This window comes from Maylandia zebra, linkage group LG9 (genome assembly GCF_041146795.1).
Source record: "Maylandia zebra isolate NMK-2024a linkage group LG9, Mzebra_GT3a, whole genome shotgun sequence".
In the NCBI taxonomy this organism is placed as follows: Eukaryota; Metazoa; Chordata; class Actinopteri; order Cichliformes; family Cichlidae; genus Maylandia; species Maylandia zebra.
Window position 1 is genome coordinate 24,076,586 of NC_135175.1, and position 26,320 is coordinate 24,102,905.

The following is a 26,320-nucleotide window of genomic DNA, read 5'->3' on the forward strand; positions in this document are numbered from 1 at the left end:
TTAATGTTGTCCGTGTGTAATTTACGTTGAGTAGGCTAACCACGTTATTACATTAATGCATGTAAGGTGAACTAGCAAACCTCATCATAGCTACATGCGGCTGTCTTCTTGTTTAATGGCAGATAGTCCCTTCACCCTGGCCAAAAAGGCTAAAATGACCAAAGAAAAAGTGGAAAACAGTTAAACATGAGAGGTTTTTGGACAAAGTTTGTGTTTTTTCCATTGTTTAAGCACTGCTTCCAGCCAAGAGTGATACCATATATGCCCCATAGCGGCAGAAAAGGCTAGCATTGTTATCTTTTTACAAAAAAACAGCTGAACACAAGAGGTTTTTGGACCAATTTTTGCGTTCTCCATTCTTTAAGCACCGGTTTAAGCACCGTTTAAGCACCAGCACCGTTTCAAAAGTACCGGTTTGGCACCGGTATCGGATAAAACCTAAACGATACCCATCCCTAGTCATGGATTAGCCTCCCCGTAACCTAGATCTCAACATTATTAAAGCAGGTGGGATCGTCTTGACAACAAACAATACAAAAGGCAGAAACATTGAAAGCTTTGGATGTCCTTCAAGAAGTCTGCAAAACTATTCCTGAAGACGACTTAAAGAAATGACAAGAAAGCTGATTAAGAGAGTTCAGGCTATGTTGAAGAATAAAGATGGTCACACTAAATATTGACTTTCAAGCTCATTTTTGTTTTATATGCTGTGTATGTTTGTACATTTATATATGTTTTGATTTCTATATGCACCTATTTCCTGTTTTCCTATCAAAATATAAAGGAATGGGGATTGGCTAAAGCCTTTCACAGTACTGTATCATCTTCTCTGGCTATTTCCCGTTTCCATTCACAATATATAGAGTATTTGGAGTCAACCCCGCATGTGAAATGCACTGCCAGGCATATTTGTTTTGTTAGCTGTTTCTCTTGAGTTCAATCACTGTTTGTTTTTGGTGACTTCATATTTACACATGAAGGTGAAATCTCTCACGTGACTCTGCAAGAAAGTAAACACGCATTTTTTTAAAATCTAAAACTCCTTGAGTAATGTTTTTGGGTTTTTTTGGCGGGGGTGGGGGGGTGGGGATTTGGTTTAACAGGGTGTTTATCTGTAACAGGAAATGTAGAGAGAGTAAATTGAGGGTAAAACTGCTAAGTTTTCCTCGTGGATGTGGCAGAAGTGTTGTCATACTTTCCATTACTGAAACATTGAATAATGACAATGAAGCATTGCAAAAGAACATTCATGTCATACTTGAGCATGCTGAAGTCCACTCAAGGGACAGAGAGCTGCTTGCCTCACACACAGGAGGTCTCATACGGTCATGAAACAGTGAAGCTCTTGGCAGCACAAAGAGAAAACTAATGATATGTTTGGATGGTTACTCCATCAACATAATGTAAGTGAATCATTTCAACATTTCAGAAAACAAAGGGCGTCATTGTAGAAGTGTTTGCCATCCTCTAATTTATTCTGTTAGATTACAGTGATAGTGGAAAGGAGCGTGGCGGGCAGCTTGTTTTACCTTTATATCCAAGTATAGCAACAGCGATGGTGAGGAGTGTACACAGCACATAGAGCAGAGCTATGGAGGTCTTCAGTGCCCATTCATTCTTACACTTCGTGCACTGGGTGCCCTCCTGGATTCCTGCGTAAAAACATGAAAGAATACCAAATGAGTCAATACACTTTGCTTCCTATGGAGCATTTTTCTGAATCAGAAATGCCTAAAGTGTGTAGGTGGAGTTTGGTGTTCGCTAAGGACTCCAGGAGGCCCACATCTGGATAAACAGCACTGGAGACTACATTAAAGAGGCCAGCTCTTCCCTCGGGGGTCCTGGTGGAGAAGCGACACAAAAACAATCCCCCCCACTGACTTGTTTAGACTCAGCGACATGCTTATTTTCCTGAACTTAGTCTTCTCTCAGCAAACTGCCTCTCTTTCAGTCGCCTTGTGTGAAAAGATTTCTTCCCAGAGAAACGGAGGCAAACGGTGTGTAGGTTTTTTTTTTTTAAATGCAGTGTCAGGACTGTGGAATGAAATTAGGGGCCCTTAGCGTGTGGGGACACTTTTGGAATATTCCTTTTCAAGGATATTTTTCATGACAGATGAGTGGTGAGCTCTACAGTGCTGACGGGAACACAGCTGTTTTCATTTTCAGTTCAGGGAGTGTGTGTGTGTGTAAAGGTTGGGAATGTAGCGTGTGAGTGTGTGTGAATTTTGTGTTTTGGGGGGTGGGGGGGGTGTATTTGCTTTTCATGTACCTGGAATAAAAATTTTTATAAAGGAATACAAGATATATTCAGATTAACAGTCAGTTCCCATCATACGTGGATCTGTAAAGTGCAAGAATCACTTAGTGCCAAAGGTTTAACCACACATTGCGCTCGAGTGTGTTTTATATGGTGAGGTAATTCTTAAATAAACTAAAAATCCAGCTCCGATTGGATCCTCAGTGTCCCACTGGGAGTTTCGATGCCAAAGTTAACAACATCATTTATTCTTATTGGTGTGAAGGGATTTTTTGTAAGATCACTGATTGTTAGACCTCAGTCAAAGACCGTGTCAAGTTGGAGAGGAGGTGGAACACCTGGTCAACCTCAACAGGAGATTTACTGTAAAGAGTACAAGCAAGTGATGGATGAAACTGAAAAAGGGGGTTCTAGATGTAATCGTTCCATGCGATTGATTCTGTGCAAACTCAAATGACACCTCCATTACCTCACTGACCAGCAAGAAGACCTACTTTACTTCATATGCCTTAAGGTGCACTCAGTGTATCGGGCCAGTACCCACACTGTTAAAAGCATATCTTCAGTGGAGGTAAACCAACAAATCAGCCAAGCTGTTTTAACCTGTTGTAGAGTTTGGGATGTTCGCGGTAGATCTTTTGGATCCCGGTGGTTGCAAATTGGGAGGTCCATGAATTGGACTTGACTGGAATTTGTCAACTATTACAAACCTTTGGGTTCTGGCATTTATGATGATGTAATGATACAATGACACATGCCACCTACCAAAAAATTGCCACCCCCAGTGGCCCTTAATGAAGGCCTCCCCTAGCAGGACCCCTTCCCACTGTAAAATCTGCTCAGGAAAGGTTTGAGGGACGGATCAAAGAAGCCAAGTATTCATACAGCCTCCACATTTCCCACATCACAATGTACTCACATAGCACTGAGGCCTCACGTAGCAACCTACAGCAACCAGGATCCACTGCCAACATCCTGGTACCTAATACCAGAGAACACCCACAGAGATCTCCTTTCTGAGTCAGGGCTGTTTAGGCAGTACAAGGTGACTTATACATTAAAAAGTAAGAGGCTGACTGGTGTATGACTTATCATACATTGTCATTTCAACCATGTACAGTGGTACAGTACAGAGTGAAACGAGACAGCATTCCTCTGAGAGCCTGGTGTTACACATGACATATAACAGACAATCAACACGGGACTACGTAAAAGTGCAATGTGCAAAAATTGCAAAAAAAAAAAAAGACAAGACAGTGCAACACTAGACCGAACAGGATGATGGCGTGAATGCTGTAAGTGTCCGTGATGGAGGGAAGAGAGGGTACTGCAATCCACCTTTACAATATCAGACAGTGATGCAGCTGCTCAGGACGCTCTCGATAGTCTCTCTGTTGAACGTGGTGAGAATGGATGGAGGGAGATGGGCTTATCTCAGCTTCAGCAGGAAGTAGAGGCGCAGTTGGGCCTTCTTAGTTATGGAGCTGGTGTTGAGAGACCAGGAGAGGTTCTCCGCCAGGTGGACACCAAGGAATTTGGTGCTCTTGACGACGATTATAAGTAATAAGCATCAACATTACCAATATCCTTTTTTCATTTACTTTTTCCTTAAGGGAAAGACAATCCCTGAGCTATAGATATATAATTTTACCACTGGGATTTTTTCTTTTGTTGCACAGATATTAATGTTCAAATTTTAAAGTTTATGGCCATACCTGTGGTGATCTTCTTTCTGAGGAAATTATAATTTAAACAAAAAGGTTTTTATTTGAATTGCACTTTGTCTTTACTAAATGTGAAGAGATTAAAAAACACTCAATTTTAAGAACTGTTTATGAGTATTTATTTATTTATTTGCAGGATCCTGAAGCAGTTAATTGACTTCTTCCAATTTCTTCCAATTAACTTCACACCTAAAAACATTCTTTGCTCACCACCAACTTCTAAGAAAGCATCTGTCTGATTTCATGCGGTAGCTTTTGGATTTTTTTTTTTTTTTGCAGGAAACGATACAGGTGAGAACAATTAGTCTGAATAAAATCAGTTAAGTTGCATCATAGTAAAACTGCTAACACAGAAGAGTCTGTAAATGTGAAGCAAACTATAGAGATTTGGCAGTTTTTAAAATGCTTTTGTTCCTGATCCAAACTTTACTCTCTCAACTTAAACAGAGAAGATTTATGTTTTCAACTCAAAACTGTACCATAAAAAAATGGCCTTGAGCATTTGTTTCCAACGATGACAACACAGAAGCCCATAAATCTTGTCGAAGTGTTTCAAAGCAAGACGTTTTTAAGAAAAATCAGTAACTTGTGACTCTCGTCTTGCCAAAATATTCACTTCTTTTCATTCTGTGGCCACAGAAAGATTAGGAAAGTGTGACATGAGTCAAAGAAATGAGAGAAAACTGTGGAAACTGCAGTACTCAGGCAGGTTAAGAGCCTTGTTTGCCTTCTTATGTGTATTAGCAGGTTTTCATGCCTGGAACATGTTAATCTTTTCAAAAACACAGGTCCGGTTCAGGGCACGGAGCGAAAGTGATTACCGCATCAGGAGTTACCAAAGTCTTTCCTCGGCTTGGTTTAACTGTAAGCAGAGAAGTGCACTCTGGGAATATGGCCATGATAAATGATTGCCTTTTCTGAATCATTCATAACTGCTGGCATGTTTGAAGTGTCAGCTCGTGCAAACTTCCCCAATGAAGTGAGCACATCAGTTCATCAGCTCACAGTAATCAAAGTGCTGCTGTTCCAATCCAAACAAGCTGACAGTGTTTACAAATCTGCTGCGCTGAAATGATACCAAAACACTTTGTAAGTGTATGAACTATTGCACAGGCTAAACTCTTTTCCATCTCAGTGCACCCCTGATTGATGAGCTTCAGATGCTCCGTGGATTAAGTGGAGAATTTCAAATTTGACAGCTGCCGTGACACAAAACACGTGGCAAACATCACAATAGGAAAGGAGAGACTTCGGTTTCACAGCTAATTTACAAGAACAAAGAGAAAAGACATCAGATGGAAAAGCTTAAACCTGAGTGTCCACACATGAGTGAACTGTCCAGTTCAGAGGTCATAGCGTGCCTGCTGATTATTTTCCAGTGGGTCACTTCCTGGATAATCGGCTTGTTTTTTTCTTTTTATTTGTGTGTCAACTGTCCATCTTTTTTTACAGCTGGATTCCATAAACGTGAATCATCAGCACAGGACAAACTAAAGCAGATACACTTCTAACTGGCTTGTGTTGACTCAGTAGCAGAAGCTACATTACCCTCGGGGCTAGAAGTAAAATCTTTCACTTTCCTAAGAACTCAGAGATTTCACATTTTTTTAGTTCAACCCAACCAAATGGCCAACGTGCAACTGAGAAAAAATTACAAGTTTACCTTGTGACAGGCTATGTTTAATGTGAAACACAAATCCTACCATCAGTATCCACTCTCCCTCCAAAGGCTATGACTACATTGGCCAGCTGCAACATCACCACCAAGGTGTGTCCACCATAACATATCTAGTTTCTATTGTCACAGTTTCCATTGGGCCTGCACATAAATTGGTCACATTGCACGCCAGCTCTGTGTCCTCAGAGGTCATGGCCACTTTGCACACGTTATGAGATCAGGACAATTTGAAGAAGCATTTAATTGGATAATTCCAAATAAATGCAAGGACAAGTTTCTTATTAATTAAAGAGCTCCGCTTTCTTTCATTTATTTTCTCTGAAGATAATGCGTGTGTTGTCTTACTGTTGCAAGCAAATAAAACCAGCTGTTCACCTCACAGCAGCTCTTTGTGAAGTTTTCTGAGGCATACCGCTCCTTGAATCGAGGTAGATGTTAGGGTTTTTACAATAGTCAAATCAAGGACAAGAAAACTCGGTTTCCTTTAGAAAAGGCATTGTTTTGTTAACTACAAATAACTGCCTGGAGGCATTTTTGCAATGGTCACAAGTGACAAAACAAAAAGGACTGCTAAGTATGTGGCAATCTGATATTTGGATCAGATATTAATACTGATACCGATACTGATCTAAAGGCTGGATCAGATAACGATTACATATCGATATTTCTGACTGATATCGGTGATGATATCTGATCCAGGTATCGATCAGATATTGCTAGTCTATTCAGTTCAGTTTGATGGTTTTGTGTTTAATTAATCATGGGACAGCGACAGCCAGTAACAGACCTAATATAGCGCGATAGAAGCTGTGTATATAGTCTGTACATAGCCCAACCATCAAGGCAAAAAGCCACCCTCCATGGGTTCTTTTGGGGTCTTATTCCTGATTTTAAAAAAAACAAAACGGAATTGTTGATTTTTGCTCCACAATATTGAAAGATCTTGCAATTTAGCGTAAAAGGTTTCCTAAAGACAAAGAGTCATATCCACACTTTACCCAAATGAATAAAGTCTAAAGTATAACAACTGTCTGTTTGTGTGACAAGCAGACACAGGGAAATGAGTCAGTCACTACAAACAAGCTTTCACACATTCTCAAATGTCTGACACACTAACACAGCCCAGATGCACGAAACCTAACAAATAAATAAAATATGGAGAGGTTTGCAGCTCAGCAAGCTTGTCTGTGCATATAGTCGGATCAGACCTGATAAATAGAAAAGTTTCTGGAGTGACAAATTTCTCAGTATGAGAGGAAGATGAACTTTCACGAGACAGTGGAAAAACACCACGAGCGTCAGGCTCCTTGACCACAGTTTACCATCAGAGACTCCTTTAGTTTGGTTCCTCATCATTAAAGCGGACACCAGTTCGTCATCTTTCCCACTCGCCTACACAGTTAGACGCAGTCGGATCATACTGACCACAACCACAAAAACAACCATCGGCCAGGATGCTCAGACCACAGGCTGACACCAACACTTTTACTGCTCATAGCAAAATATAAAGAATGATGCTCCAAACACAAAGGGCCTTACCAAAACAGGAAAAATACACTAGTGGGTTTTCAATGAGAAAGGATTCCCTTTGTCATCCTGTATGTTTCCAACAAAGTCATCCATTGTTTCTGTAAAACCTCTGAATTGGAACAATGTCCAGACAGTGTCCACCTTGGTGATAAAAAATGTATCCAAGCCTGCATCTTTCATCAGCCTCATTTCCTGAAACAAAGGATTACACAAACATCGTCTTTTTCATCTCAACATGGGCTCTGAAATGACAAAATAATGTCCAGGAGGCCACAGCTGATGCATGTGCCTTGTTCATTAAAACACCATGTTTATTTACTGTAAATAGCAGCAGGGACGCTATAGTAACGGCTGAGAACACAAAGCTGTGAGCTGAGGTCACACAAACTGTGATTTGGATCCCTGCCTTGCTTAACATGCTCTCAAGCCCTTTCCAGGAACCAGAGTGCAGATCTACTCCAAAAGGGTAATCAGTGAATTATACCTGGCACCAAAGACAAAGAAAGGAGTTCAAGAAAAACGTCAGCTTCAGTGGAAGAAGCCTTCAAAGAAAAAAGGAGTTTTTTCACAAGACTGCATAGAGTCCTGTGAAAAACTAAGTGCATCCTTACTTCTTCCAAAGGAATTAAGAGGACAGTCAAATACACTTGATTAACATATCATCTGTAAGTGTGACCACCTCAATAAAAGCAGAGGTTTTGGCAGTTTGCTGGAAATTGTGGTGAAGATAAAGACTGAGCCTCAAATGGAGCTCTGAAAGGGAGAATGATGGAGAGCACAGATTTTAAACCATGTAAAGCATAGGCTGATTGGCTCAAAGAAGGCAGGCAAGAAGATGATTAGACTAGAGCAATGATGTCAGTACTGAGATTGACAGCATGGGAAAGCAGTAGACGTGTAAAGAACAGAAAAGCAGCTTACGCAGAAGCTTCATATTCTACAGGCCTCAGTTAGCATGTTAAATGTTAAAGTTCATAAAGATACAACTAGAAAAGACAAAGCAAGGGCAGTTTATTTGGAAGGGGTGCCAGGAGAATATGGCATCACAGGTTAGTTTTGCAAAGCTGCATCTGTACACACCACAAGACCTCTAAAACAACGGATTTAATGGATTAACTCTTAGTTTAGGACAATGCATCAGTTTGTTAGAGGACATAAATACACACTAACCAATGTATATCTATGAGTACAATATTGCTTCTGCTAGTTAAAAGTTTGCATGGACACCAGTGGATGTTGGATAAATTCAAACTTAAATGACAAAGCCACTTCTCAAGAGTGTTTTCACTACCAACTTTTTATATACAGATGCTTGTTCAAGCTCCATGGTCGTTATATTTTAAACACACCGCTAACTAAGACAATTCACTCCTTTTCCACACACACACACACACACACACACACACACACACACACACACACACACACACATGATTTCAATTTACTGATGAGCCATGAAAAACTGTAAAATATTTTTCACTGCGTGCCAATACGTGTGTTTCCTGGTTTTTTTGTTTCTTCTAATCTGCCCTTCATTACTCAAACAGAAATAAGATGTTTTACAAGATCTCTGATACACTGTAATCTAAGCCAAGTTGTTTTACAGTCAGGAGGGAGATGATGGCCCAATGAATGAGTCATGCACTGCTCAGATTTCTCAGTGGCAAAGTGAGGGGGCCTGGACTGAATCATGTGTGTAATGTGTGTTTGTGTGTGTGTGTGTGTGTGCACGCGCTAACAAGTGCACTGGTGCATGACTTTCAGCTTTTGTAGCCATAACTGACTTTCAGGTACTTTTAGCTGCAGAAGAATCCCTGCTTGATGTACATACTTGCATATAAACAAATCAGCTTTAAACAGTTGCCTTCAACTTTGGAGATTTTGGAGGGGTTTAATGAGCTACCAAACAAAAGAATATTCACAAAAAGCTTTTTTCCTTTTGTTTCTACACCTAATACCACACTGTTAAAGGCACAGAGAACACCTTATGTCCTCCAACATGTCCACTGTGCGTACTTTGAGGCTTTACCTGCCAATGATGCAATCAGAGGAAGTGCAGAATTAGGGCCAAAGGGTTGTGAGTTCATGGGATGGCTCTGGGGCCCAGCAGGAAACCAACACCATCCCAGCTTCATGTGTGGCCTGATTTAGGCTCCATCTCTTTTATTACATGTGATGGAAACCATACGGGAAAGGCGCTCACAGTTGTCAGTGACTGGGTCAACAGCAAAAGGAGGAGTAAAGACAATGAGGACAAGGCCAACGCTTCGTCACGAGAGGCTGAAATTGGAGAAAAGGTGAAATGTGAGGGGAAAAAAGAGCAAGAGAGAGAGTGAGAGAGGAGGCAGATGATTTAAAGATTTGAGAGGTGGAGAGAAAGCACTGATGGATGGCCTTTAAAAGCCAATAAATCCATGTTAGATTCAACCACCATGAGCCAAGAACCTCTCAGGGACCATGACACCGGCCACATCATCCACGTAAAAACTGGAGGAGAGGGGAAAAAGTGGTGCCTTTGTGGCAGGATATCGCTCACTGAGCTTTGTTTCAAATCTAACAAAAAACACTGTCAAAATATGAGGCAACCAAGATTACATCACCCAGCAGCTCTCTGAGGCTCCATCAGTCTGTTGCCTCACCATGGGGGTGTGACAGGGAACTATTTTTTTCCACATAATCATCTAATTCATCTGTCAGACCTGCTGTTATGCAGAGACGTATTTAAAAGGAAACAGACACGATGCATTTTGCTGATAGCTAGTTGTATTTTGGCTTAATATGAGAAAAATACCAATAACATCAAGTCCACGCTTTTGAGAGAAAACATTTCAGTTTCAGAAAATGTCTCAATGTGTCTGAAAGAAACGTGTCTCAAGGGACTGCGAGACAGAATGAAAAGCAGAATCATTTCATGCAGCTGAAATGATTGATTTTCTGGCCATTTGGTGGCAGCTGAAAACAATAAAATCTGAAATTATCCAATTTGAAAGTTGCTATGTAGAAGTGTTTACACACTCGACGGACACGGAATAAGAGCATCGGTGCTCAACAATCTACTTTGATCTTTACCTACTCCCGAAAGTCACACTCAAAGAAAGTGAAAAATTGATGGTTGCTCAGTAATTGCAATGAATTTTTTCCACTTTTGGCAACCAAAAGCAAGCAGTTGCAGCAATCGGCTGGAGTTTATACACACAAACAGATGGGCAACATGTTGCAAGTATAGTTAAGGTCAGTCTGCACCAAATAATGCAACTTGTCTGTGATGGATCGTTGTGCAACAGGAGACTCGACTTGACTAGTTGCATTCTTGTTATATTCCTGTAAAGGCAAAAAGATCCATGCCGTTTTGTAGTTAAATGTATGCAACTATTTGTGGTGGGATTTTTGAATTACTGCTGTATGTACACAACAACAGATTTACAATCAATGGCAAAAATTGTGTGATATTTGCTGATTGATCACAAGCAGATTCCATGCAATTTCCAATTTGACCCCATTTAATCACAAACTGATTGCAGACTTTTAGCCATTTTATCGCCATCTTCATGCATGCAAGACAGTGACTGAATACGAGTGGTTGCAGACCTGGTCCCTGTTTTTGAAGCAACCATTCTAAAGGCAATGAGAAGTCAGTTTTGCAATCATTTTGGTTGTGCCAAGGTCTCCACCCACTGTTTTTCTTTTAAGTGACATTAGCATTAGCCGCTAGATGGTCATCAGTGTTCACGAGATAGAAACTCACCTTGTGTGGTTGCTACTTTGGTTGTTGGCTTGGTTTAATACAGCTTAATAACAGCAATATCTGGAGTAATGCTTTGCATGTTTAACACGGTCGGCATTTGAATATATTCAATATTAGTCAAATTGGAGATTTCACTAAATGCTTGTCTGATATTTTAGGACAGCTGTCCCTATGAAACATATTTCAGCTCAACTTTATTGCTGCTTCTTTTTCTTTTATTGCAAGTTCTTTACAGAGCAAGAGCCACATTTAGATTAAAAAACTGTACAAGAGCTTGTGAGTGGCAACAGTGTTTGCTTGTTCTACCTCTGTCTGCCTGATGATGAGTGTCTAGTGAGGTCATAGACTACGTATACAAGATTAATGTCACCCACTGGTTAGTACAGAACTTGATATTTTAAAACCTGATGTCACAAGCAAGAGGTGGATCTAAAGAAAGCAGAATACCGCTGTACACTTATATGGTAGAACTTGCCAATGACCAGGTAGGTCTTCCCTAAATTATACCCTCCTTTGTTGTTTATTTAACCCTAGAAGAGGCCATAATTACCAAAATGAACATCGTGCTCTATTCTGTGAGACTTAAAATCAGAGATTGAGATGATAAAATCCTCAGGAAAGGGTTTCCCCAGGTCATAGATGAAGTGAGCAGTGATTTTCCATCAAACTCCCAGAGAAGCCCCCTCTGCTGGCTATTAAAAGGAATGCAGTTTTAAGACTTCCCTTTCAGACCCAGTCTTACAAGCGTATAGAGGTAAAAGGCATCAAAATCCCTGCCGGAGCTGAGTTTATTATTATAAGTGACTTCTCTGCCAGTACATATAGACTAATTTATAATCCAAAAATACTCATTAGTGCAACTTCAGTGCAAAAGTAAGCTCATTCACTCAACAGAGCTTAAAAAATGAGCATGCCAAACTGGTCTTTACCCATCCTACGATAATGATGCCTCACCAACTGATAGTAAAGGTAGAGAAATAAACACTTCCAAAATGTTTTCAGATGAGCTGCGGTCAGACAGGCACGCAGGCTGCGGCACCATCCACGGCCTCTCCTACTCACCCCCTCCCACGAACCCAGAGGCCCCACTCAGCTCTGCAGAGACTCAGCACTCGCTGCAGTTACACAAACAGGTTGTCTTTCCAGAAATTTCATCAACAATGGAGTGGGGAGTGGGTATGGACTTACTCGGCTCCAGGATTTGGGGCCCACGGAGTGACTTGGGTTCTAGTTACAAAGCAAAACATCAGAGCTTAAGCACTCCAAACACTGCAACTCACTAGTAAGTTTTATGAGTGTGTGTCTGTGTGTGTGGCCCACTGGTTAATGATCATCACATTAGCATCCAGAATTTGATAGCCTTCCTACGCTCAACTTTGAAAGAAATACAACACGATCAGCAAAAAGAGGAGCGACTTCAAAGTATGAATGCAGGAAAGCAGGACAAGAATAACACAGGAATCACTTTATTCAGCGAAAGATTCAAAGGCTGTCTGTGTTCAGTCAGCTGCCATTCAGCTGTCAGAAGTGAAGCAATTAATATCACCATGAAGCATTTATTTCTGCATCATATTCCCTTTTGCAATAGAGGAAAAACTGAGAATCTGTTATTCACTTTCAGTCAGCATTTTCCATTTTGATGGAAGTTTGTAGAGCTGAGTTGCCCTCAGCTGCAAAGACTAGGAACTCAATTTCTGCCTGCAAAATCCTCATCGATCAATGCTGAGGTCCCCTGCTGGCTGATTCAGGTGCCACTCAAAACCCCACTACAAAGACCCTCCGTGCTGACGGAGCGCTGGCAAGCTCTTCAAAGAAAAATACACAGCTAAATGTCACGAGTCTGAGAAAAACCGAAATAAAATAAATAACACAATGGTGTTCCTCTCATGAGCAGCTGGGATAATAAACCACGACATGGTATTTGTGGCATGCCCTGGTGGTTTTTGTGGACAGAGTTTTTGGCATGGGATATAAAAGCATCTTACACAGCACATTTACTACTTTAATACGTCTATATATTTAAATCTACTCTCTCTTTTTTAACTATGTATTCTCTTTGTTGTTTAGACATGATACATTTACTTGATATCAAAACATACATGTTTATATGAAACTTAATATTATTATAAACAATGCAGGTTCCTAAATCATCAAAAATCAGCTTTGCAAATATTTCATGAGGAAAAAAGCAAATTTAGACCCAAAGGATGCACACAAAGAGAGTTACACTAAAAATGTCATAAGAACAAAACTCCACAGGGCATTAAAACAAATTAAGCTGCAACCTTCACAGCCTTACTGTGGCTTAAAGATGCGATTCCTCTAATGGGCACTAGATGCCCTCTTTCAGAGAAGAGTCAAAAAATATTTGGAATAAATCTTTTCTTCAAAGTAGAAGAAGAATTTGTGCCATTGTGCTGTGGCTGCTCATCCCACCTTAATGATAATGGTAATAACAACAACGGGAAAGTGAATTACACTCCACACAAAATACTAAAAAAATAACCCAAAACAACTATGTTGTTTATATCAGACATTATGATGTCACATTGCCTAGCAACCGCACACAGCTGGCTAAAATAATTCGTTTTTATGCATGTCTAACACCCTTTTAAAGCATCATTTGTATTTAGCAACAGTTACATTTAATTTATATTAGCAAAACTTTAATTATACAAGTACGCCATCAGGTTGCTTGGCAACCATCCATCAATGGGCTAAAATATTCAGTTCTTTTTTTGCCTTCAAAGAAAATCTGAAAGCGTTCTCAAAGCATTTAATTTCATGACAGTAACATCACATTTAGCAAGGGAGTTCAAATATCTTAGGATTTTATTCATGAGGAAGTTGCGGCAACAAAATGAAGAGAGAGCTGAGCTAAAAGGCAAAGCTTTCGATTAATCAGATGATCCCAATCCTCACCTGTGATCATCAAGTCTGGGTAATTACTGAAAGAAGGCTGTGAATACAAGTGGCCAAAATGAGTTTCCTCTGTGGTGTTTCTCAGCCTGGTGAAGGCCTGGTGAAGAGATGAAACATCTGGAGGGATCTCTGAGTAAACCCACTATGCCCCACTATTCCTGCATGTTGACAGGAGCCTGTTGACATGGCATTTGGTTAGGATGCCACAAGGCTCTTGGGTGCCTCCCATTGTAGGAGGCCCCAGAATATATATCCAACACCCACATGAGAGATTATATATCTCATTTAGCCAGGAAACACTTCTGGATTACCCAGGACTAACTGGAAGGTTTTTTTAAGGAAGAAGGACATCTGGAACACCAAACGTTTGCCTGTTGCTTGTTTTTTCATTTCATGGCCAGCAGCACAAACAGGTTGAACAATACTGCAGCATGTGCAAGCAGCAGTATTAAAAACAGGTGATAGAGTAATAGATAAATGCGCTGCAGCACAATAATATTAACCAGTGTATGACACAGCTTAACAGACAGCTAAAAATAATCACCATGATGTTGTGCTTTATGTTCATCCACCTATAAATGCACTGAACTACACTTCCTTTTCTGCTGGGGCACTGACAGACCAAACTTTAAAGGACTGAATTCTGGACACTTGACAGAAACTGCATTTGAGGGAAAATCTCTCTGGGACAGTTTTATTACATACATAAGCCATGCTCATCACCACACTGGCCACATCCACCACTGACTTCACCATACGTACAGAGGACAGGTTTTAATTGACACATGTCATGCTTCCTCTCCCGCTGGACTCAGATTTTCTATCCAGATGGTTTCTGCTTGCAGCCACTAGTGTTGCTTGTGGGTAACGTCTGTATAACATTATGGTCCTCGTGGAAGAAGCTGCTCTGTGATTGTAGGGTTTTGTGTAACTAGAATCTCTATCATTTAACAGTGGCTTTGAGGGAACATGGGGGGGCTGTAAAATATAAGCTGATCTGTGGTCTGTGTATTGTCAGGTGGTTAGAGCTTAAAGGAACTTCCATTGTTTTAATTCAGAAGCAAATATAGGTATAGTTTGACTTGCATGCAAATTTTGTGAACAGGCAAAAAAGAAGTGAGTTTGTCATGTAGTTGATGGTTATGTTATCTTTTAGTTTAATATATTTTAAACTAGTATTACAATTATATTAAGCAGTATCTGAGGACAAAAGAATACCTGATCAAAATATGAATTTCCCAAATGGAAAACTCACAATTACAATCACATATGTGAACTTCTCACCACAACAGTTAATTTATAAGAGAAAGAGAAAACCACAAGCTGAATGATCAATTACATGGTTGTACACTTTTACTCCAAAGCCTGACAAAGCTCCAAAGTCAACATTTCAAAGAGGAGTCGGTCTAAGAACTGATAGTTTGCTATGAGAAGTGGAAATGGAATGGAAATGCCTTCTGTTAATGCTGCTTCGTGAGTGTTGGAGTGTCTTCTGGGTGGCCTGCAACATCTGTGGTCGGATGCTGGTGTGTGGTATGTCAATCCGAATGACAGCAAGCCATCCTGGTCAGGAGGAAGAGCTACTTTTTTTCTGCTGAACCCTGTTTAGACAGACACACTCCAGACATGAGGGTGGCACTCTTTTAATTCTGAGTAGCCTGCAGTTATGACGAAACATCACGAGGCAGGAGGAGCTGTCTGACATCTGGGTGATACCATTTGCTGAATGCAGTAATCAACACCAGACAATGGTTTTAAATTGCTTGACAAAACTGTTTGTTTAGAGCAATTAAGAAGAAGTGCTGCGAGCAATGTCTACTCTGTAGGATAAAGGAACCGATCCCCAGGAACCAAAGTGTCTATTTTATTACTCCAAACAGTAAAATGTGATGACCAAAAGCAATTTATAATCAACCTACCTAATCATTTAATCTTTTTGAGTTCCAGCAGCAGACAATGCTAATGCTTCCAGGGTTTTGAGTGTCATCCATTCTTTTAAACTAAGCCTATTATTCTTTTCCCTTTTCTCTGTTTTGCCTGCTAGCAATGGGTTGGACCTCCCTTTACGTTCAGATTGGCTCAGATTCAACAAGGTGCTGGAAACATTCCTCAGAGTTTTTGGATCATGTTGACATGATTGCATCACACAGTTGTTGCAGATTTGTCAGCTGCACATCCATGATGTGAATTTTCTGTTTTACCAAATCTGTGCTGGACTGAATTGACTGCCTGGTAATTAGATGACTGTGGAGACCATCTAAGTACAGTGAATTCATTGTCATGTTTAAGAAACCAGTTTGAGATAATCTGAGCTTTATGACTTGGCATTATACCTCGATGGAAGCAGCTATCACAAGATGGATACACTGTGATCACACAATAATGGACATGGCCAGCAACAATGCTCAGTTGGTACTAAGGGGTAGAAAGTGTGCCAATATGATGACATTACCACCAGCAGCCTGAACAGCAGATAAAAAGTAGGATAAGTTCCAATCCTGGGTGAACTGTAGCCTCAATTTGCTGTTCTAAACTGACAGGAGCAGTGCCTGGCATGGTCTTCTGCTGCTGTAGCCCATTTGTCTTCAAAGTTCAACATGTCATGCATTCTTCTGCATACCTTGGTTGTATATTGTTGTATTGTTACCATCAGCTTGAAGAAAGTTTGTCATTTGCCTCTGAACTGATATCAACAACACATTTTTGTCCACTGAACTGCTTCTCACTGGATGATTTTAATTTTAATTTTTTTACTATTACAGTGGTCAATGTTGGCTAAATTTTCACATATTATATACAAGTGCTTTCACCCTCAGGTTTCAGACCGGTTTCAGACTGCTCGATCTGTATTATCGTAAAGAGATGTTAATCCTCAATATGGCCACACGGTATGACTTTAAGCGGGCAAGCTCTACCCACCTGTTTGACTCATAGTGTGTCCTGAAGCTGAAACTGAAGCTGAGTACTCAACAAGTTTTGAAGTTGACCAAAAGTGCAGTTTTCCATTTTGTAGGAAAAATCCTTCAACATATGACACATGACATTGATATTATTTCTTTTCTGTGCACTAAACAGCTACAAGCAAACATTTGTTTTTTGCCTCACCACTTGACAGAGGAGTCTTTCATCCAGCAAGCCCTTTACGCATAAACCCTTGGTCTATGCTTGCAGACACTGTCCAGCTGCAAGTAACATTACATTTCCCTCATGTACTGGTCTTAGACAGTATTTGATACATGCTAGTGATTGTAATGCGAGGTGCAGACAATCAGCAAAAATCTAGAGAGCTAAAACATCTTGTTTCAGACAACTGGATATACAGAGGGGCTGCATCAAGGTATACGACACTTAAGCCAAATGTAAGATAATTAAGGGTTATTTTAAACTTTAAATCATGCGAGGATCCTCCAGAATCCAAGAATGAAAATACAGAAATGAAAATCGGCATAATAGGTCTACTTCAAGTTCAGAGGACTTTAGTTGGTAGCAGCAAGAGATGATTTGGATGAATTTATCAGTCTCTGTAGAGACTGCTTGGCTGGACTTAGAGGGGAACTGGCACTCCTTTCATACCGCAATACAAACGTCAAATATTCAACACAAAAAGCATACATGAGTAATATATACTCAGTGGCTACCAGCTACACCAGTATAACACTCAGCAATGCCTGTATAATTGAGCTAACACCTGTCTGTCAAGCCAAAGAGAAGATTACAATCTTCCTAAGTTTAGAATATTAGGTGGATGTACTGCCTGGGGTTGCAATAAATTGCATAGATGTTAAATTCAATTCAGACATGAGCTGGAGATCCTTGAAGCAGCTGAAAATTAACAGGTCAAGTCTGGATTCAACTTGCTTTTGAAGCACCCATTTCTAGTAAGATGTGGAAAATCTGAAGGATCTTAAATACAATTATTTGATGGTGATAAAATTCACCTGCTGAAAGAGGCCCATCGCCTGCTGCCATGAAGGGGTACATGAGGTCTGCAACAATACATAGATAGGCAGCATGTGTCAAACTCAAGCAGAATGTGACTCAGAGCATCAACCCACCTCCACCAGTTTGCCATCTTCCCATCCAGCAGTTACCTCAGCTCACACATCAGGATGTCAATGTGATTTTATATCAGAACAGACCATCTTCTTCCACTGGTCCATTGAGTATTTGTGCTGTTTCTCTTTTGGTGGGGTTTCCATCATAGTCAGCAAGTATCTTGAAGGTTCGCCATTTTTACTGATTCAGACAGATCATCTTCAATAGTTGACAGTTCGAATGACTCTTCAGTGGAAAGGTGGAAATCTAGAAGCCATTCTTAAAGTAGAGAGATGGGAAGAAAAGGCTGAGGTTTGCCAAATTACACTAGAACTGGACAGAAAATCAGTGCCAAAATGTTTTATTGAGTGATGAATCCAGTGATTGAGGAGGAGCTCAGGAAAGAAGTACAACACAGTGTTTACAGCCATCTGTAAAACATGGTGGAGGTCCTGTCATATTTTGGGGTTGCATTTCAGCCATTGGCGATCTTGCTAAAAATTGACTGAATTACGAACACAGAAAAGTAATGTCAAATTTTGATCCACCACGAAATACCATCTGGAAAGTGTCTGATTGGCAACAGCTCCATTTTTTAACATGACAATGATCCCAAACCCACTGCCAATACAGCAAAAGCAAACCTGGATCGAAAAACACACAATGGAGCACTATCAGTCATGGACTGAGCAAAAGGGAGCCAGCATCCAAAGAAGAGCTTTGAATGTCCTTCAAGAAGCCTGGAGAACTTTTCCTGAAGACGACTTAAAGAAATGACAAGAAGACCTACCTAAAGGAGTTCAGACTGTGCTGAAGAATTAAGATGGTCATACCAAATATTATAAAAACGCCTTTTTTGCCTTACATTCTATGTTTTCACAGGTTTCAATTTCCCATTTTTTCTGTCAAAATATGAAGAAATGAGGGGACAGCTCAAGACTTTTTCACAGTACTACAAACATCATTTCTGCACACTCAGAGACATACCTAGATTGGCTTTGTTTTCAACTAAGCCAATCTAAGTACACTCAACTGTATCAGCTGTGTGATCTGTAGAATAACAGAAAACGCACTGCAGCATATAGCACACACCATACATCCATAATGTATTCAAAGATGCATGCATGATAAGCATTTGGCAAAGGTGCCAGAAAATGAATTTAGTGAATTCCATCTGTCTGCAGTCTTCTTCACACATGGAAAATGTGAAAGCCATTATGGATCTGACAGGGCTTTGGAGCTGAACACTGTTCCTCTCTGCTTCAACTCCCTTTTGCAAACCAGGAAGCTGTGGGTTGATCTTGGCACCCTTCACAGTCATTTCTCCCTCCTTTCATTAACATTTTGGACTGAGAGTAAGAGCTTTAGGGGGCTTTATTACTTACACTAAAAGAGGAGAAATTAGAATTCCCAAATTCATTGTAAAAGTGTGCCTGTGTGTTCTGCTGCCGGAGGTGCTGGAGAAATCTTAGTGTTTGTGGACACAGGGGACTGGAGCACATAAAACAGTTTGTAGTGCAAAAGTGAGATATTGTGTGTTATTCTAGGAGTGAAATCACATATGCACAGACTAATGCACACACACGCACACGAAAGGGAATACGAATGTAAAACCTTATGTACAAGTACGGCTCTTGCAGAACAAAGAACTGCAGCGTGCCAAATTTTAACATAAGTCTTTTCACTGGAGGCGTTATAGGAACACACAGGTGTTTTGGAAAGCCTTCTCTCTGCGCTTTTTTATTTAATTACAAAATTTGTGACTCAGACCCTCAGTATAAATACCCCTTAAAGGCACAGAAAACAGGCCGTGCTGGACTCCAGAGACCCTCCCTTGACATCTGCGTATGGGTCACCTCAAGGACACCAGGCTTATTATGGTGTGTGAGAGCTGGAGCTAGGGGAACACGGTGGGGTTTGCTGCTTTTCCTCACTCTTAAAGGTGAGTCAGAAAAGTCACTGACACTCAGATGATCACAGTCCAGATTGAAAATAGCAGCTAACTACCCGCACATGTGTTGCTCTGGCAAAAACATCACAGATCGACGCCTGCACTTTATATCCAATGCACTGAGTCATGTTACTGCTGTTTTATTCAAGCTAATGAAGGTGCAACAGAGAGAGAAAGAGGAGGTGGAACAAGAGTTTACAGGATCTCTTGGAACCAATTGTTATTTCTAGAAAAAGATATTCAAGACGCTTTTTGAGGGTACTGTGACCTTAATCACAGTTCAGGGGATCAACTGATGAGGCAGGTCAACCAAAGTCTGACCAGCTTAGTCAAAACCGAATATATGTATTGCATTTACAGACCCCAGAGGGCCAAATCTGCAATTAGAGGGAATCTGACCCATTTTCAGCACAGAAGCGACATATCAATACATAACACAAGGTGCAATAAGTTATGTTAAAAAAGGAATTGAGCCCAATTAATATTTAGAAATAAAAACAGCAAACAAAACACAGAGATCACTATTTCACTATCACTGTGGTAAGCTACTAAGGTGTCAGAAAAGCACATCAAGTTCAATCAAAGCAACTTCCAATTCAACATCTGTTGAACAGTTACTCTCTGTTTTAGCTCTCTTTTGGTTTCCATCAGTACTTGAGGCTGCTGGCCCTTGAGCTCTCTGACTCATTCTATATTCCTCAGCTAGATCCTGACTTTGTAGGTTGTTGCTGGGCACTAAGCTAGCACTAGATCAAATGAGTTTTGCGGCATTAAAACAGCTGCTTAATGAAAAAGTGGCAGGCTGTACAACCTAAATGCACGAGGCTGGATCGGTGCTTGCTTTCATGTTCTTTACACCAAATTCTGACTCGACCATCTGAAAGTTGCAGCACAATTCAAAACTCGTCAGACCTGCCAAAGCTTTTCCAATGTTTTGTTTATGAATTGTGGCCTCAGTTTCCTGTTCTTAGCAGACAGGAGTGACACCCAATGTGGTCTTCTGCTGCTGTAGCCCATCTGCTTACACTGGTGTAAACAGGTGTGGTTATTTGATTGTTTGAGTTACTGTCGCCTTCCTATCAAGCCATCTAGTCATTCTCCTCTGACCTCTTTCATTAAGACGCTCATTGGATAGTTTCTCTTTGTCAGACCACTCCGGTTGTGCAGGAAAATCCCAGCAGATCAGCAGTTTCTGAAATACTCAGACCATGCTGTCTGGCACAAGTCACTTAAATCACCTTTCTTCCTGATTCTCAGTTTAAACTTCAGCAGTTATTTTGAATGCTTTCAGTTGCTGCCATGTGATTGGCTGATTAGATATTTGAGTTAACAAGATGACCTGTGAGTGCACATCCTTGTGTAGTCCTGCTAATGAGATGTTTATTAAGATGTAATATCAGTAGTTGAAGAGGTAGTTTAAATGTGACTAATTTAAAATGATTTTTTTAACACTTAAATCATTTAAAAACAATCAAGTTCTTTTTTGTAAAATCCTATTCTGAAAGTAGGTAGAAAGTATACTGGTGTAGCAGTGGAGTATAAGTAGCATAAAACTGACATACTCAGTTGTGGCATGTGTGTAAATGCACTGCTGTCTTGAGAAAATGTACTGTTGAAAGCTCAAGGCAAAAGAAAAATGATGTGTTCATAAAATTCCTCTGTGGTTGGCTGCCATTCCCTCTTTCCGCTGCTTTTCTTCAAATTCAGATGGTTCAGTGAGTTTCCAGGTTGAAAGGTTTGAATCATAACAGAGATAAGATGAAGTGTAAATGTCAGAGAGTGGATTTGTAGAAAAAAACTACAGCAATTTTTTTTTCATTTTACTTTGCGCTTTTATTTCAAAAAGGTGCGCGTGTGTTACAGACAAACGGTCCAGATGGATCTCATACTGTCACAACTCCCACCCCTTCTATTATCTACTACCATCACATACTAACAAACCCTTATCTCCAGACACAGAGCTCCTCTCATTCTTCTCCAAACACATCCATCCTCTTCCTGCGCTTCACTTTCAACCAGCTGCATCACCTCCACCCTCCTCCCTTTTTTCCTCCAGCACCCGCTGTTCTCGCCGCTTAGTCAGCATTAAGTGTTATCCCTCCTCCCGTCTGTCCTGTGGTATGAGTTTCTCCCTAAACCAGATACAAGGAAATCCCTTACCCTGGTCTATAAATCATCTCTCTGTTTACACCCTCCTCTCCCTGCACAAAGAAAATTAGAACAAATGCAACAGAGATCCAATTCTGTTTTAAAAGTCACTGGCTGACATTTGACTTTAAAAAAAATCACATTATACGGGATTATTTATGGATTTTGTTTTGGGAGTCATAATTTGTAGCATCTGCCTTTATTTTTCTTGCCCTTAGAACATAGGTGTCAAACTCTGGCCCGCGAAGCCATACCAAATTACTATCAGAGCTGGCCTACTGGTATTATACAGCTAATATATATATTGTTTAGTATTAAGCTTTGCTTGTTCCATATTCAGTTTTTTAGCAAAACGTGTTTGAGTCCATAAGAAAAGATTCATTCTTATATCTGGAGGAATAAATATATTTCAATAAATATTAACGTTAGCCCGCGACTTTATTCCAGTTTTGAATTTTGGCCCACTGTGTATTTGAGTTTGACACCCCTGCCTTAGAACAACACAAACACTTCATTCTCACCTTCTTGTCACGACAGGAATTTCTCTCTGAAAGCTTTTCAAGCTTTCGGGGCAATCTGGGACTTTTAAAATAACTTGAAAACTTTCATGTATAAACACATAAAGAAGTGAGGCTACCTCACTTAAAATAATGATGAAGAATGAGCTAAATTAGCCAACTAACAGTATCAGTGTCACTGCACTTCACAATTAGTCATAAACAGGTAGCAAAAATCATGTGAATTAGAATTCAATTCAATTTTATCGCCAAATCACAACAACAGTCGCATCAAGGCGCTTTATATGTTAAGGTAGACCTTACAATAATACATAGAGATAAAAACCCAACAATCACATGACCCCCTATTAGCAAGCACTTTGGTGACAGTGGAAAGGAAAAACTCCCTTTTAACAGGAAGAAACCTCCAGCAGAACCAAGCTCAGGGAGCTGCGGTCATCTGCCACAACTGGTTGGGGGGAGATTTAAACTCTCAAAAATGTTTTCTATTTTAATACTGAGCCAGTCTGCCTCCAGTCTGGGATATGAAATCTGGAATTTAAAATGAGTGATTTCACATCTGTGAAGTCAAAGCTGGCTTTAAAACACAGGCCAATACTGACTTCCTGATTTTTACTAGACAAGCCCTTGAAAGTCAAAGAAAAGCCCAGTGTCTTATAGCTTGGTTTTCCCACTCTAAGTAAGTAGTTTCCCATCTTTGTCTTCTCTCTACAGCAGGTGTTAGCACACTGCATGCTTGACAACACACTTAACCTGCTTGAGTAGTTTTTGGTCTTTCAGAAGCTGAAGGAACACAGTAAACACACTCTTTTTTTGTTTGATTTACTAATCATTTAAACTAAATGAACTTAAACAGCATACAAAAAAAAAATGTTGAAACTAAGAAGTTGTTTTGTTTCTTGAAAAAAGTATAGGCCTACTCATTATGATCTTCATGGCAGAAATACACTGTAAAAATAGTTGTGATGGTCACATTTTCTTCAAACAACAGCTGCTGTAGTTTTAAAAGTGAAGTGTTTTCACTCGGGCTTGATTTAGATTTCTGCAGCGTGACAGTTTGGAGCCAACTTTCTTCTACTTTTCATGTTGTAATGCACCAAATGTTTTAGTGGGTCACAGGTCTGGATTGCAGGCCAGTTTAGCACCTGGACTCTAACAATGGAGTCATGCACTGGAATAAGGCCAGAATGTTGTTTGGCACAGCCATTCCCTGAAAAATATGTTGTTCAGATACATATGTTGCTTCAAAGTTTGTATACACTCATTTTATTAGGTACACCTTGCTAGTACTGAGTTGGACCTGCTTTTGTCTTCATGGCACAGATTCAACAAGGCGCTTAAAACATGCTTCAGAGATTTTGGTCCATATTGACATGATAGCATCACACATATGCTGCTGATTTTTTGGCTGCACATCCATGATGTGAACCTCCTGTTTCTATCCGCAAGTTTTCTGCTCCTTATGAGATACTAAATACACCATTATGTTCACCAGCTAGTGTCTGCTGGTATTTCAGAGCTGTGCAGGTAGTTTCATTGCTTGAAACAGTTGCCTTCTGCAAAACAGAAGCAAACAGTCATTTGATCCATGTAGTGTGAATGTGGAATTTTGGCAACAGGAAAAAAAAACACTGAAAACTGGTGAACTGGTGATCATCATTTGAGAGAAAATGCAAACATTATGGCAATAAAAAGAAAAGCACAGGGAAAGTCAAACACAGATGCTCACCCACACGCATAATAAATGTTTGCAAAGGCAAGCTGACTCTAAAGTATCAAGGCCAAAGGAAAAATCTGAAAGTGGTATGGCAGACAATGAAAAAACATTAAGACTTCATAAAAGTATTAAGTGATCAAAAGCTGCCACGTCATTTTGAAACAGAACTAAGAAGCAGAATCTGAGAATCCCACAACACAACCCTGCAAAAGAGGAGAAACCACAGCAAAGTTCATAAAATTCCCCATCAGACATTCTGACAAATGCACTGCAAAGTATCACATGACAGTATATATTAAATGTGTCAAGCACCCATGTTAACATAGGATGTCTGATACCCTGCTAACCAGGATGGATGAGGTGTTATTAAGACTACAGCTAAAGGTGGTTGAGAAGCCAGGGGATACTCTGCCAGAGAAACCCACCGAACTGAACCGAGCCCTGCCCATGCAGACACAGCTGCTTCCAGGCAAAGACACCCCGACACCATGCTCAGCCAGGAACGTTCTGGGCCTTTGCTGGAGAAACCATAACAAGTGCAGGAAATGGATTAGTGCATTCTGGGTTCCACACCGGCCACAAACCTCTTGAGCCTGGCCTCTCCAAACCCACATGCGTGGGAACAGGAGTCACAGCAGCACAGGGCGTATGACCCCCATCCAGATATCAGTGCTTGTCCCAAGAGGATGTCCTCCCTTTTTTTTTATCCTCAACTTGTGGAGGAAGTCTTGCATTTTACGCTTTGTTGTATTAACTTTGCACACTGTTTCATGTAATTCTACCTCTTTCATCGATATACTGTGCTGCTGGGATAAAACTCATTGTACGTGACTATATCACAATGTATTGTAGTGCAGTTACATTCTGTCAGAGTTTGTTATTGCTACAACATAACCTAAAGATAATGTTTCAAAATCATTTCCACTGTTTTGTATGTTTCCTTACGCCGTTTCCAGTTGGTGCTATTTAGGTGGTAACCAACAAAAGGCTGCAGTTCCCTCAATGACCACTTGAGGCTGCTTCCAAAAACTAATCAGTCCTACTGACTGTCATGCTAAGATGCCCAATTTTATACATGCAATAATGTTTACAGTCTGATATAGTTCTGGTCTCTATATATAATAATTCACTCATTAATTATTATAATTAGTAATAATTAGTAATTATTAATTACTCATTAATTCACTCATTTAAACTGGTTCAAATTATCCATAGTTAACTTTTTTCTTGAGGGAAACTTAATTATGATACCTGCTAATTAATAAATGTCTGTTTCTGTGAGATACAAATATATACAAGAAGTCTAGTCATGAAAACTAGAGCACAGACTTCTTGGGCAACAATGCTTTATCAGCATCAACTTGGCAGTCAAAGCAGCCACGTTGTTAAAATGCATACCTTTAAGGCTAGATGCAACAGGTGAATAAAAAATCCATACACTTGCTACAGAGAACATATTCAATTCAATTCAGTCTTATTTATATCGTTTCATATCACAAAAGCAGGTAAAGATAAAGATGCTACAATAGTACAGAAAAAAAATCTAAAATCAAATAAACCCCTTTGAGTAGGCACTTGGCGAGAGTGGGAAGGAAAAACTCCCTTTTAACAGGAAAAAACCTCCAGCAGAACCAGGCTCAGAGAGGGGCAGTCCTTTCTGTATCCAACTGAAAGAAGATGGTTTTTCTACCCCTGTTAATGTGCTTGGCATATTAACACAGGAGTTTTCAAGGCTTCAAGTCTGAAGAGCTGCAGTATTTGGCACTTGCACAGGTTGTTGTTATTTATTTACAAGGTAACTACAAGGTAACTTTTTAGAAATATGAAGTAAACTCTTTCATCTACAACAGATGGAAGCTTTGTGACAAGGTGGCTCTTTCTCTGTTCTTCTTTCTCTTTGTTTTCACAATTGTATGTTTTTTTTTGTGTGACTTGAAGGTTCATGCTTTGAATCAGGCCAAGGGCAGCTGCTGACTTCCATTGACCGATGATTATACTAGTCCTAATGGGGCTGTGAGAGTTCAGCCAAAGCTCAGGTAGATTTTGTTTTTGTTCTGATGGCCTTCTTGTGTCAGCCCCCCACAGTAAAATAAAT

The 26,320-nt window shown here is 40.1% G+C and overlaps 1 protein-coding gene across 1 annotated transcript in view; it reads right to left on the reverse strand.

The window, feature by feature from the left end:
- The window catches only part of LOC101480172 (collectin-12), a 43,576-nt gene that overhangs the window by 11,990 nt on the left and 5,266 nt on the right, over positions 1–26,320 (reverse strand). The window contains exon 3 of the mRNA XM_004546867.3: positions 1,530–1,652. Within this exon, the coding sequence (XP_004546924.1) occupies positions 1,530–1,652 (123 nt within the window). The remainder of the gene's footprint in view (positions 1–1,529; positions 1,653–26,320) is intronic.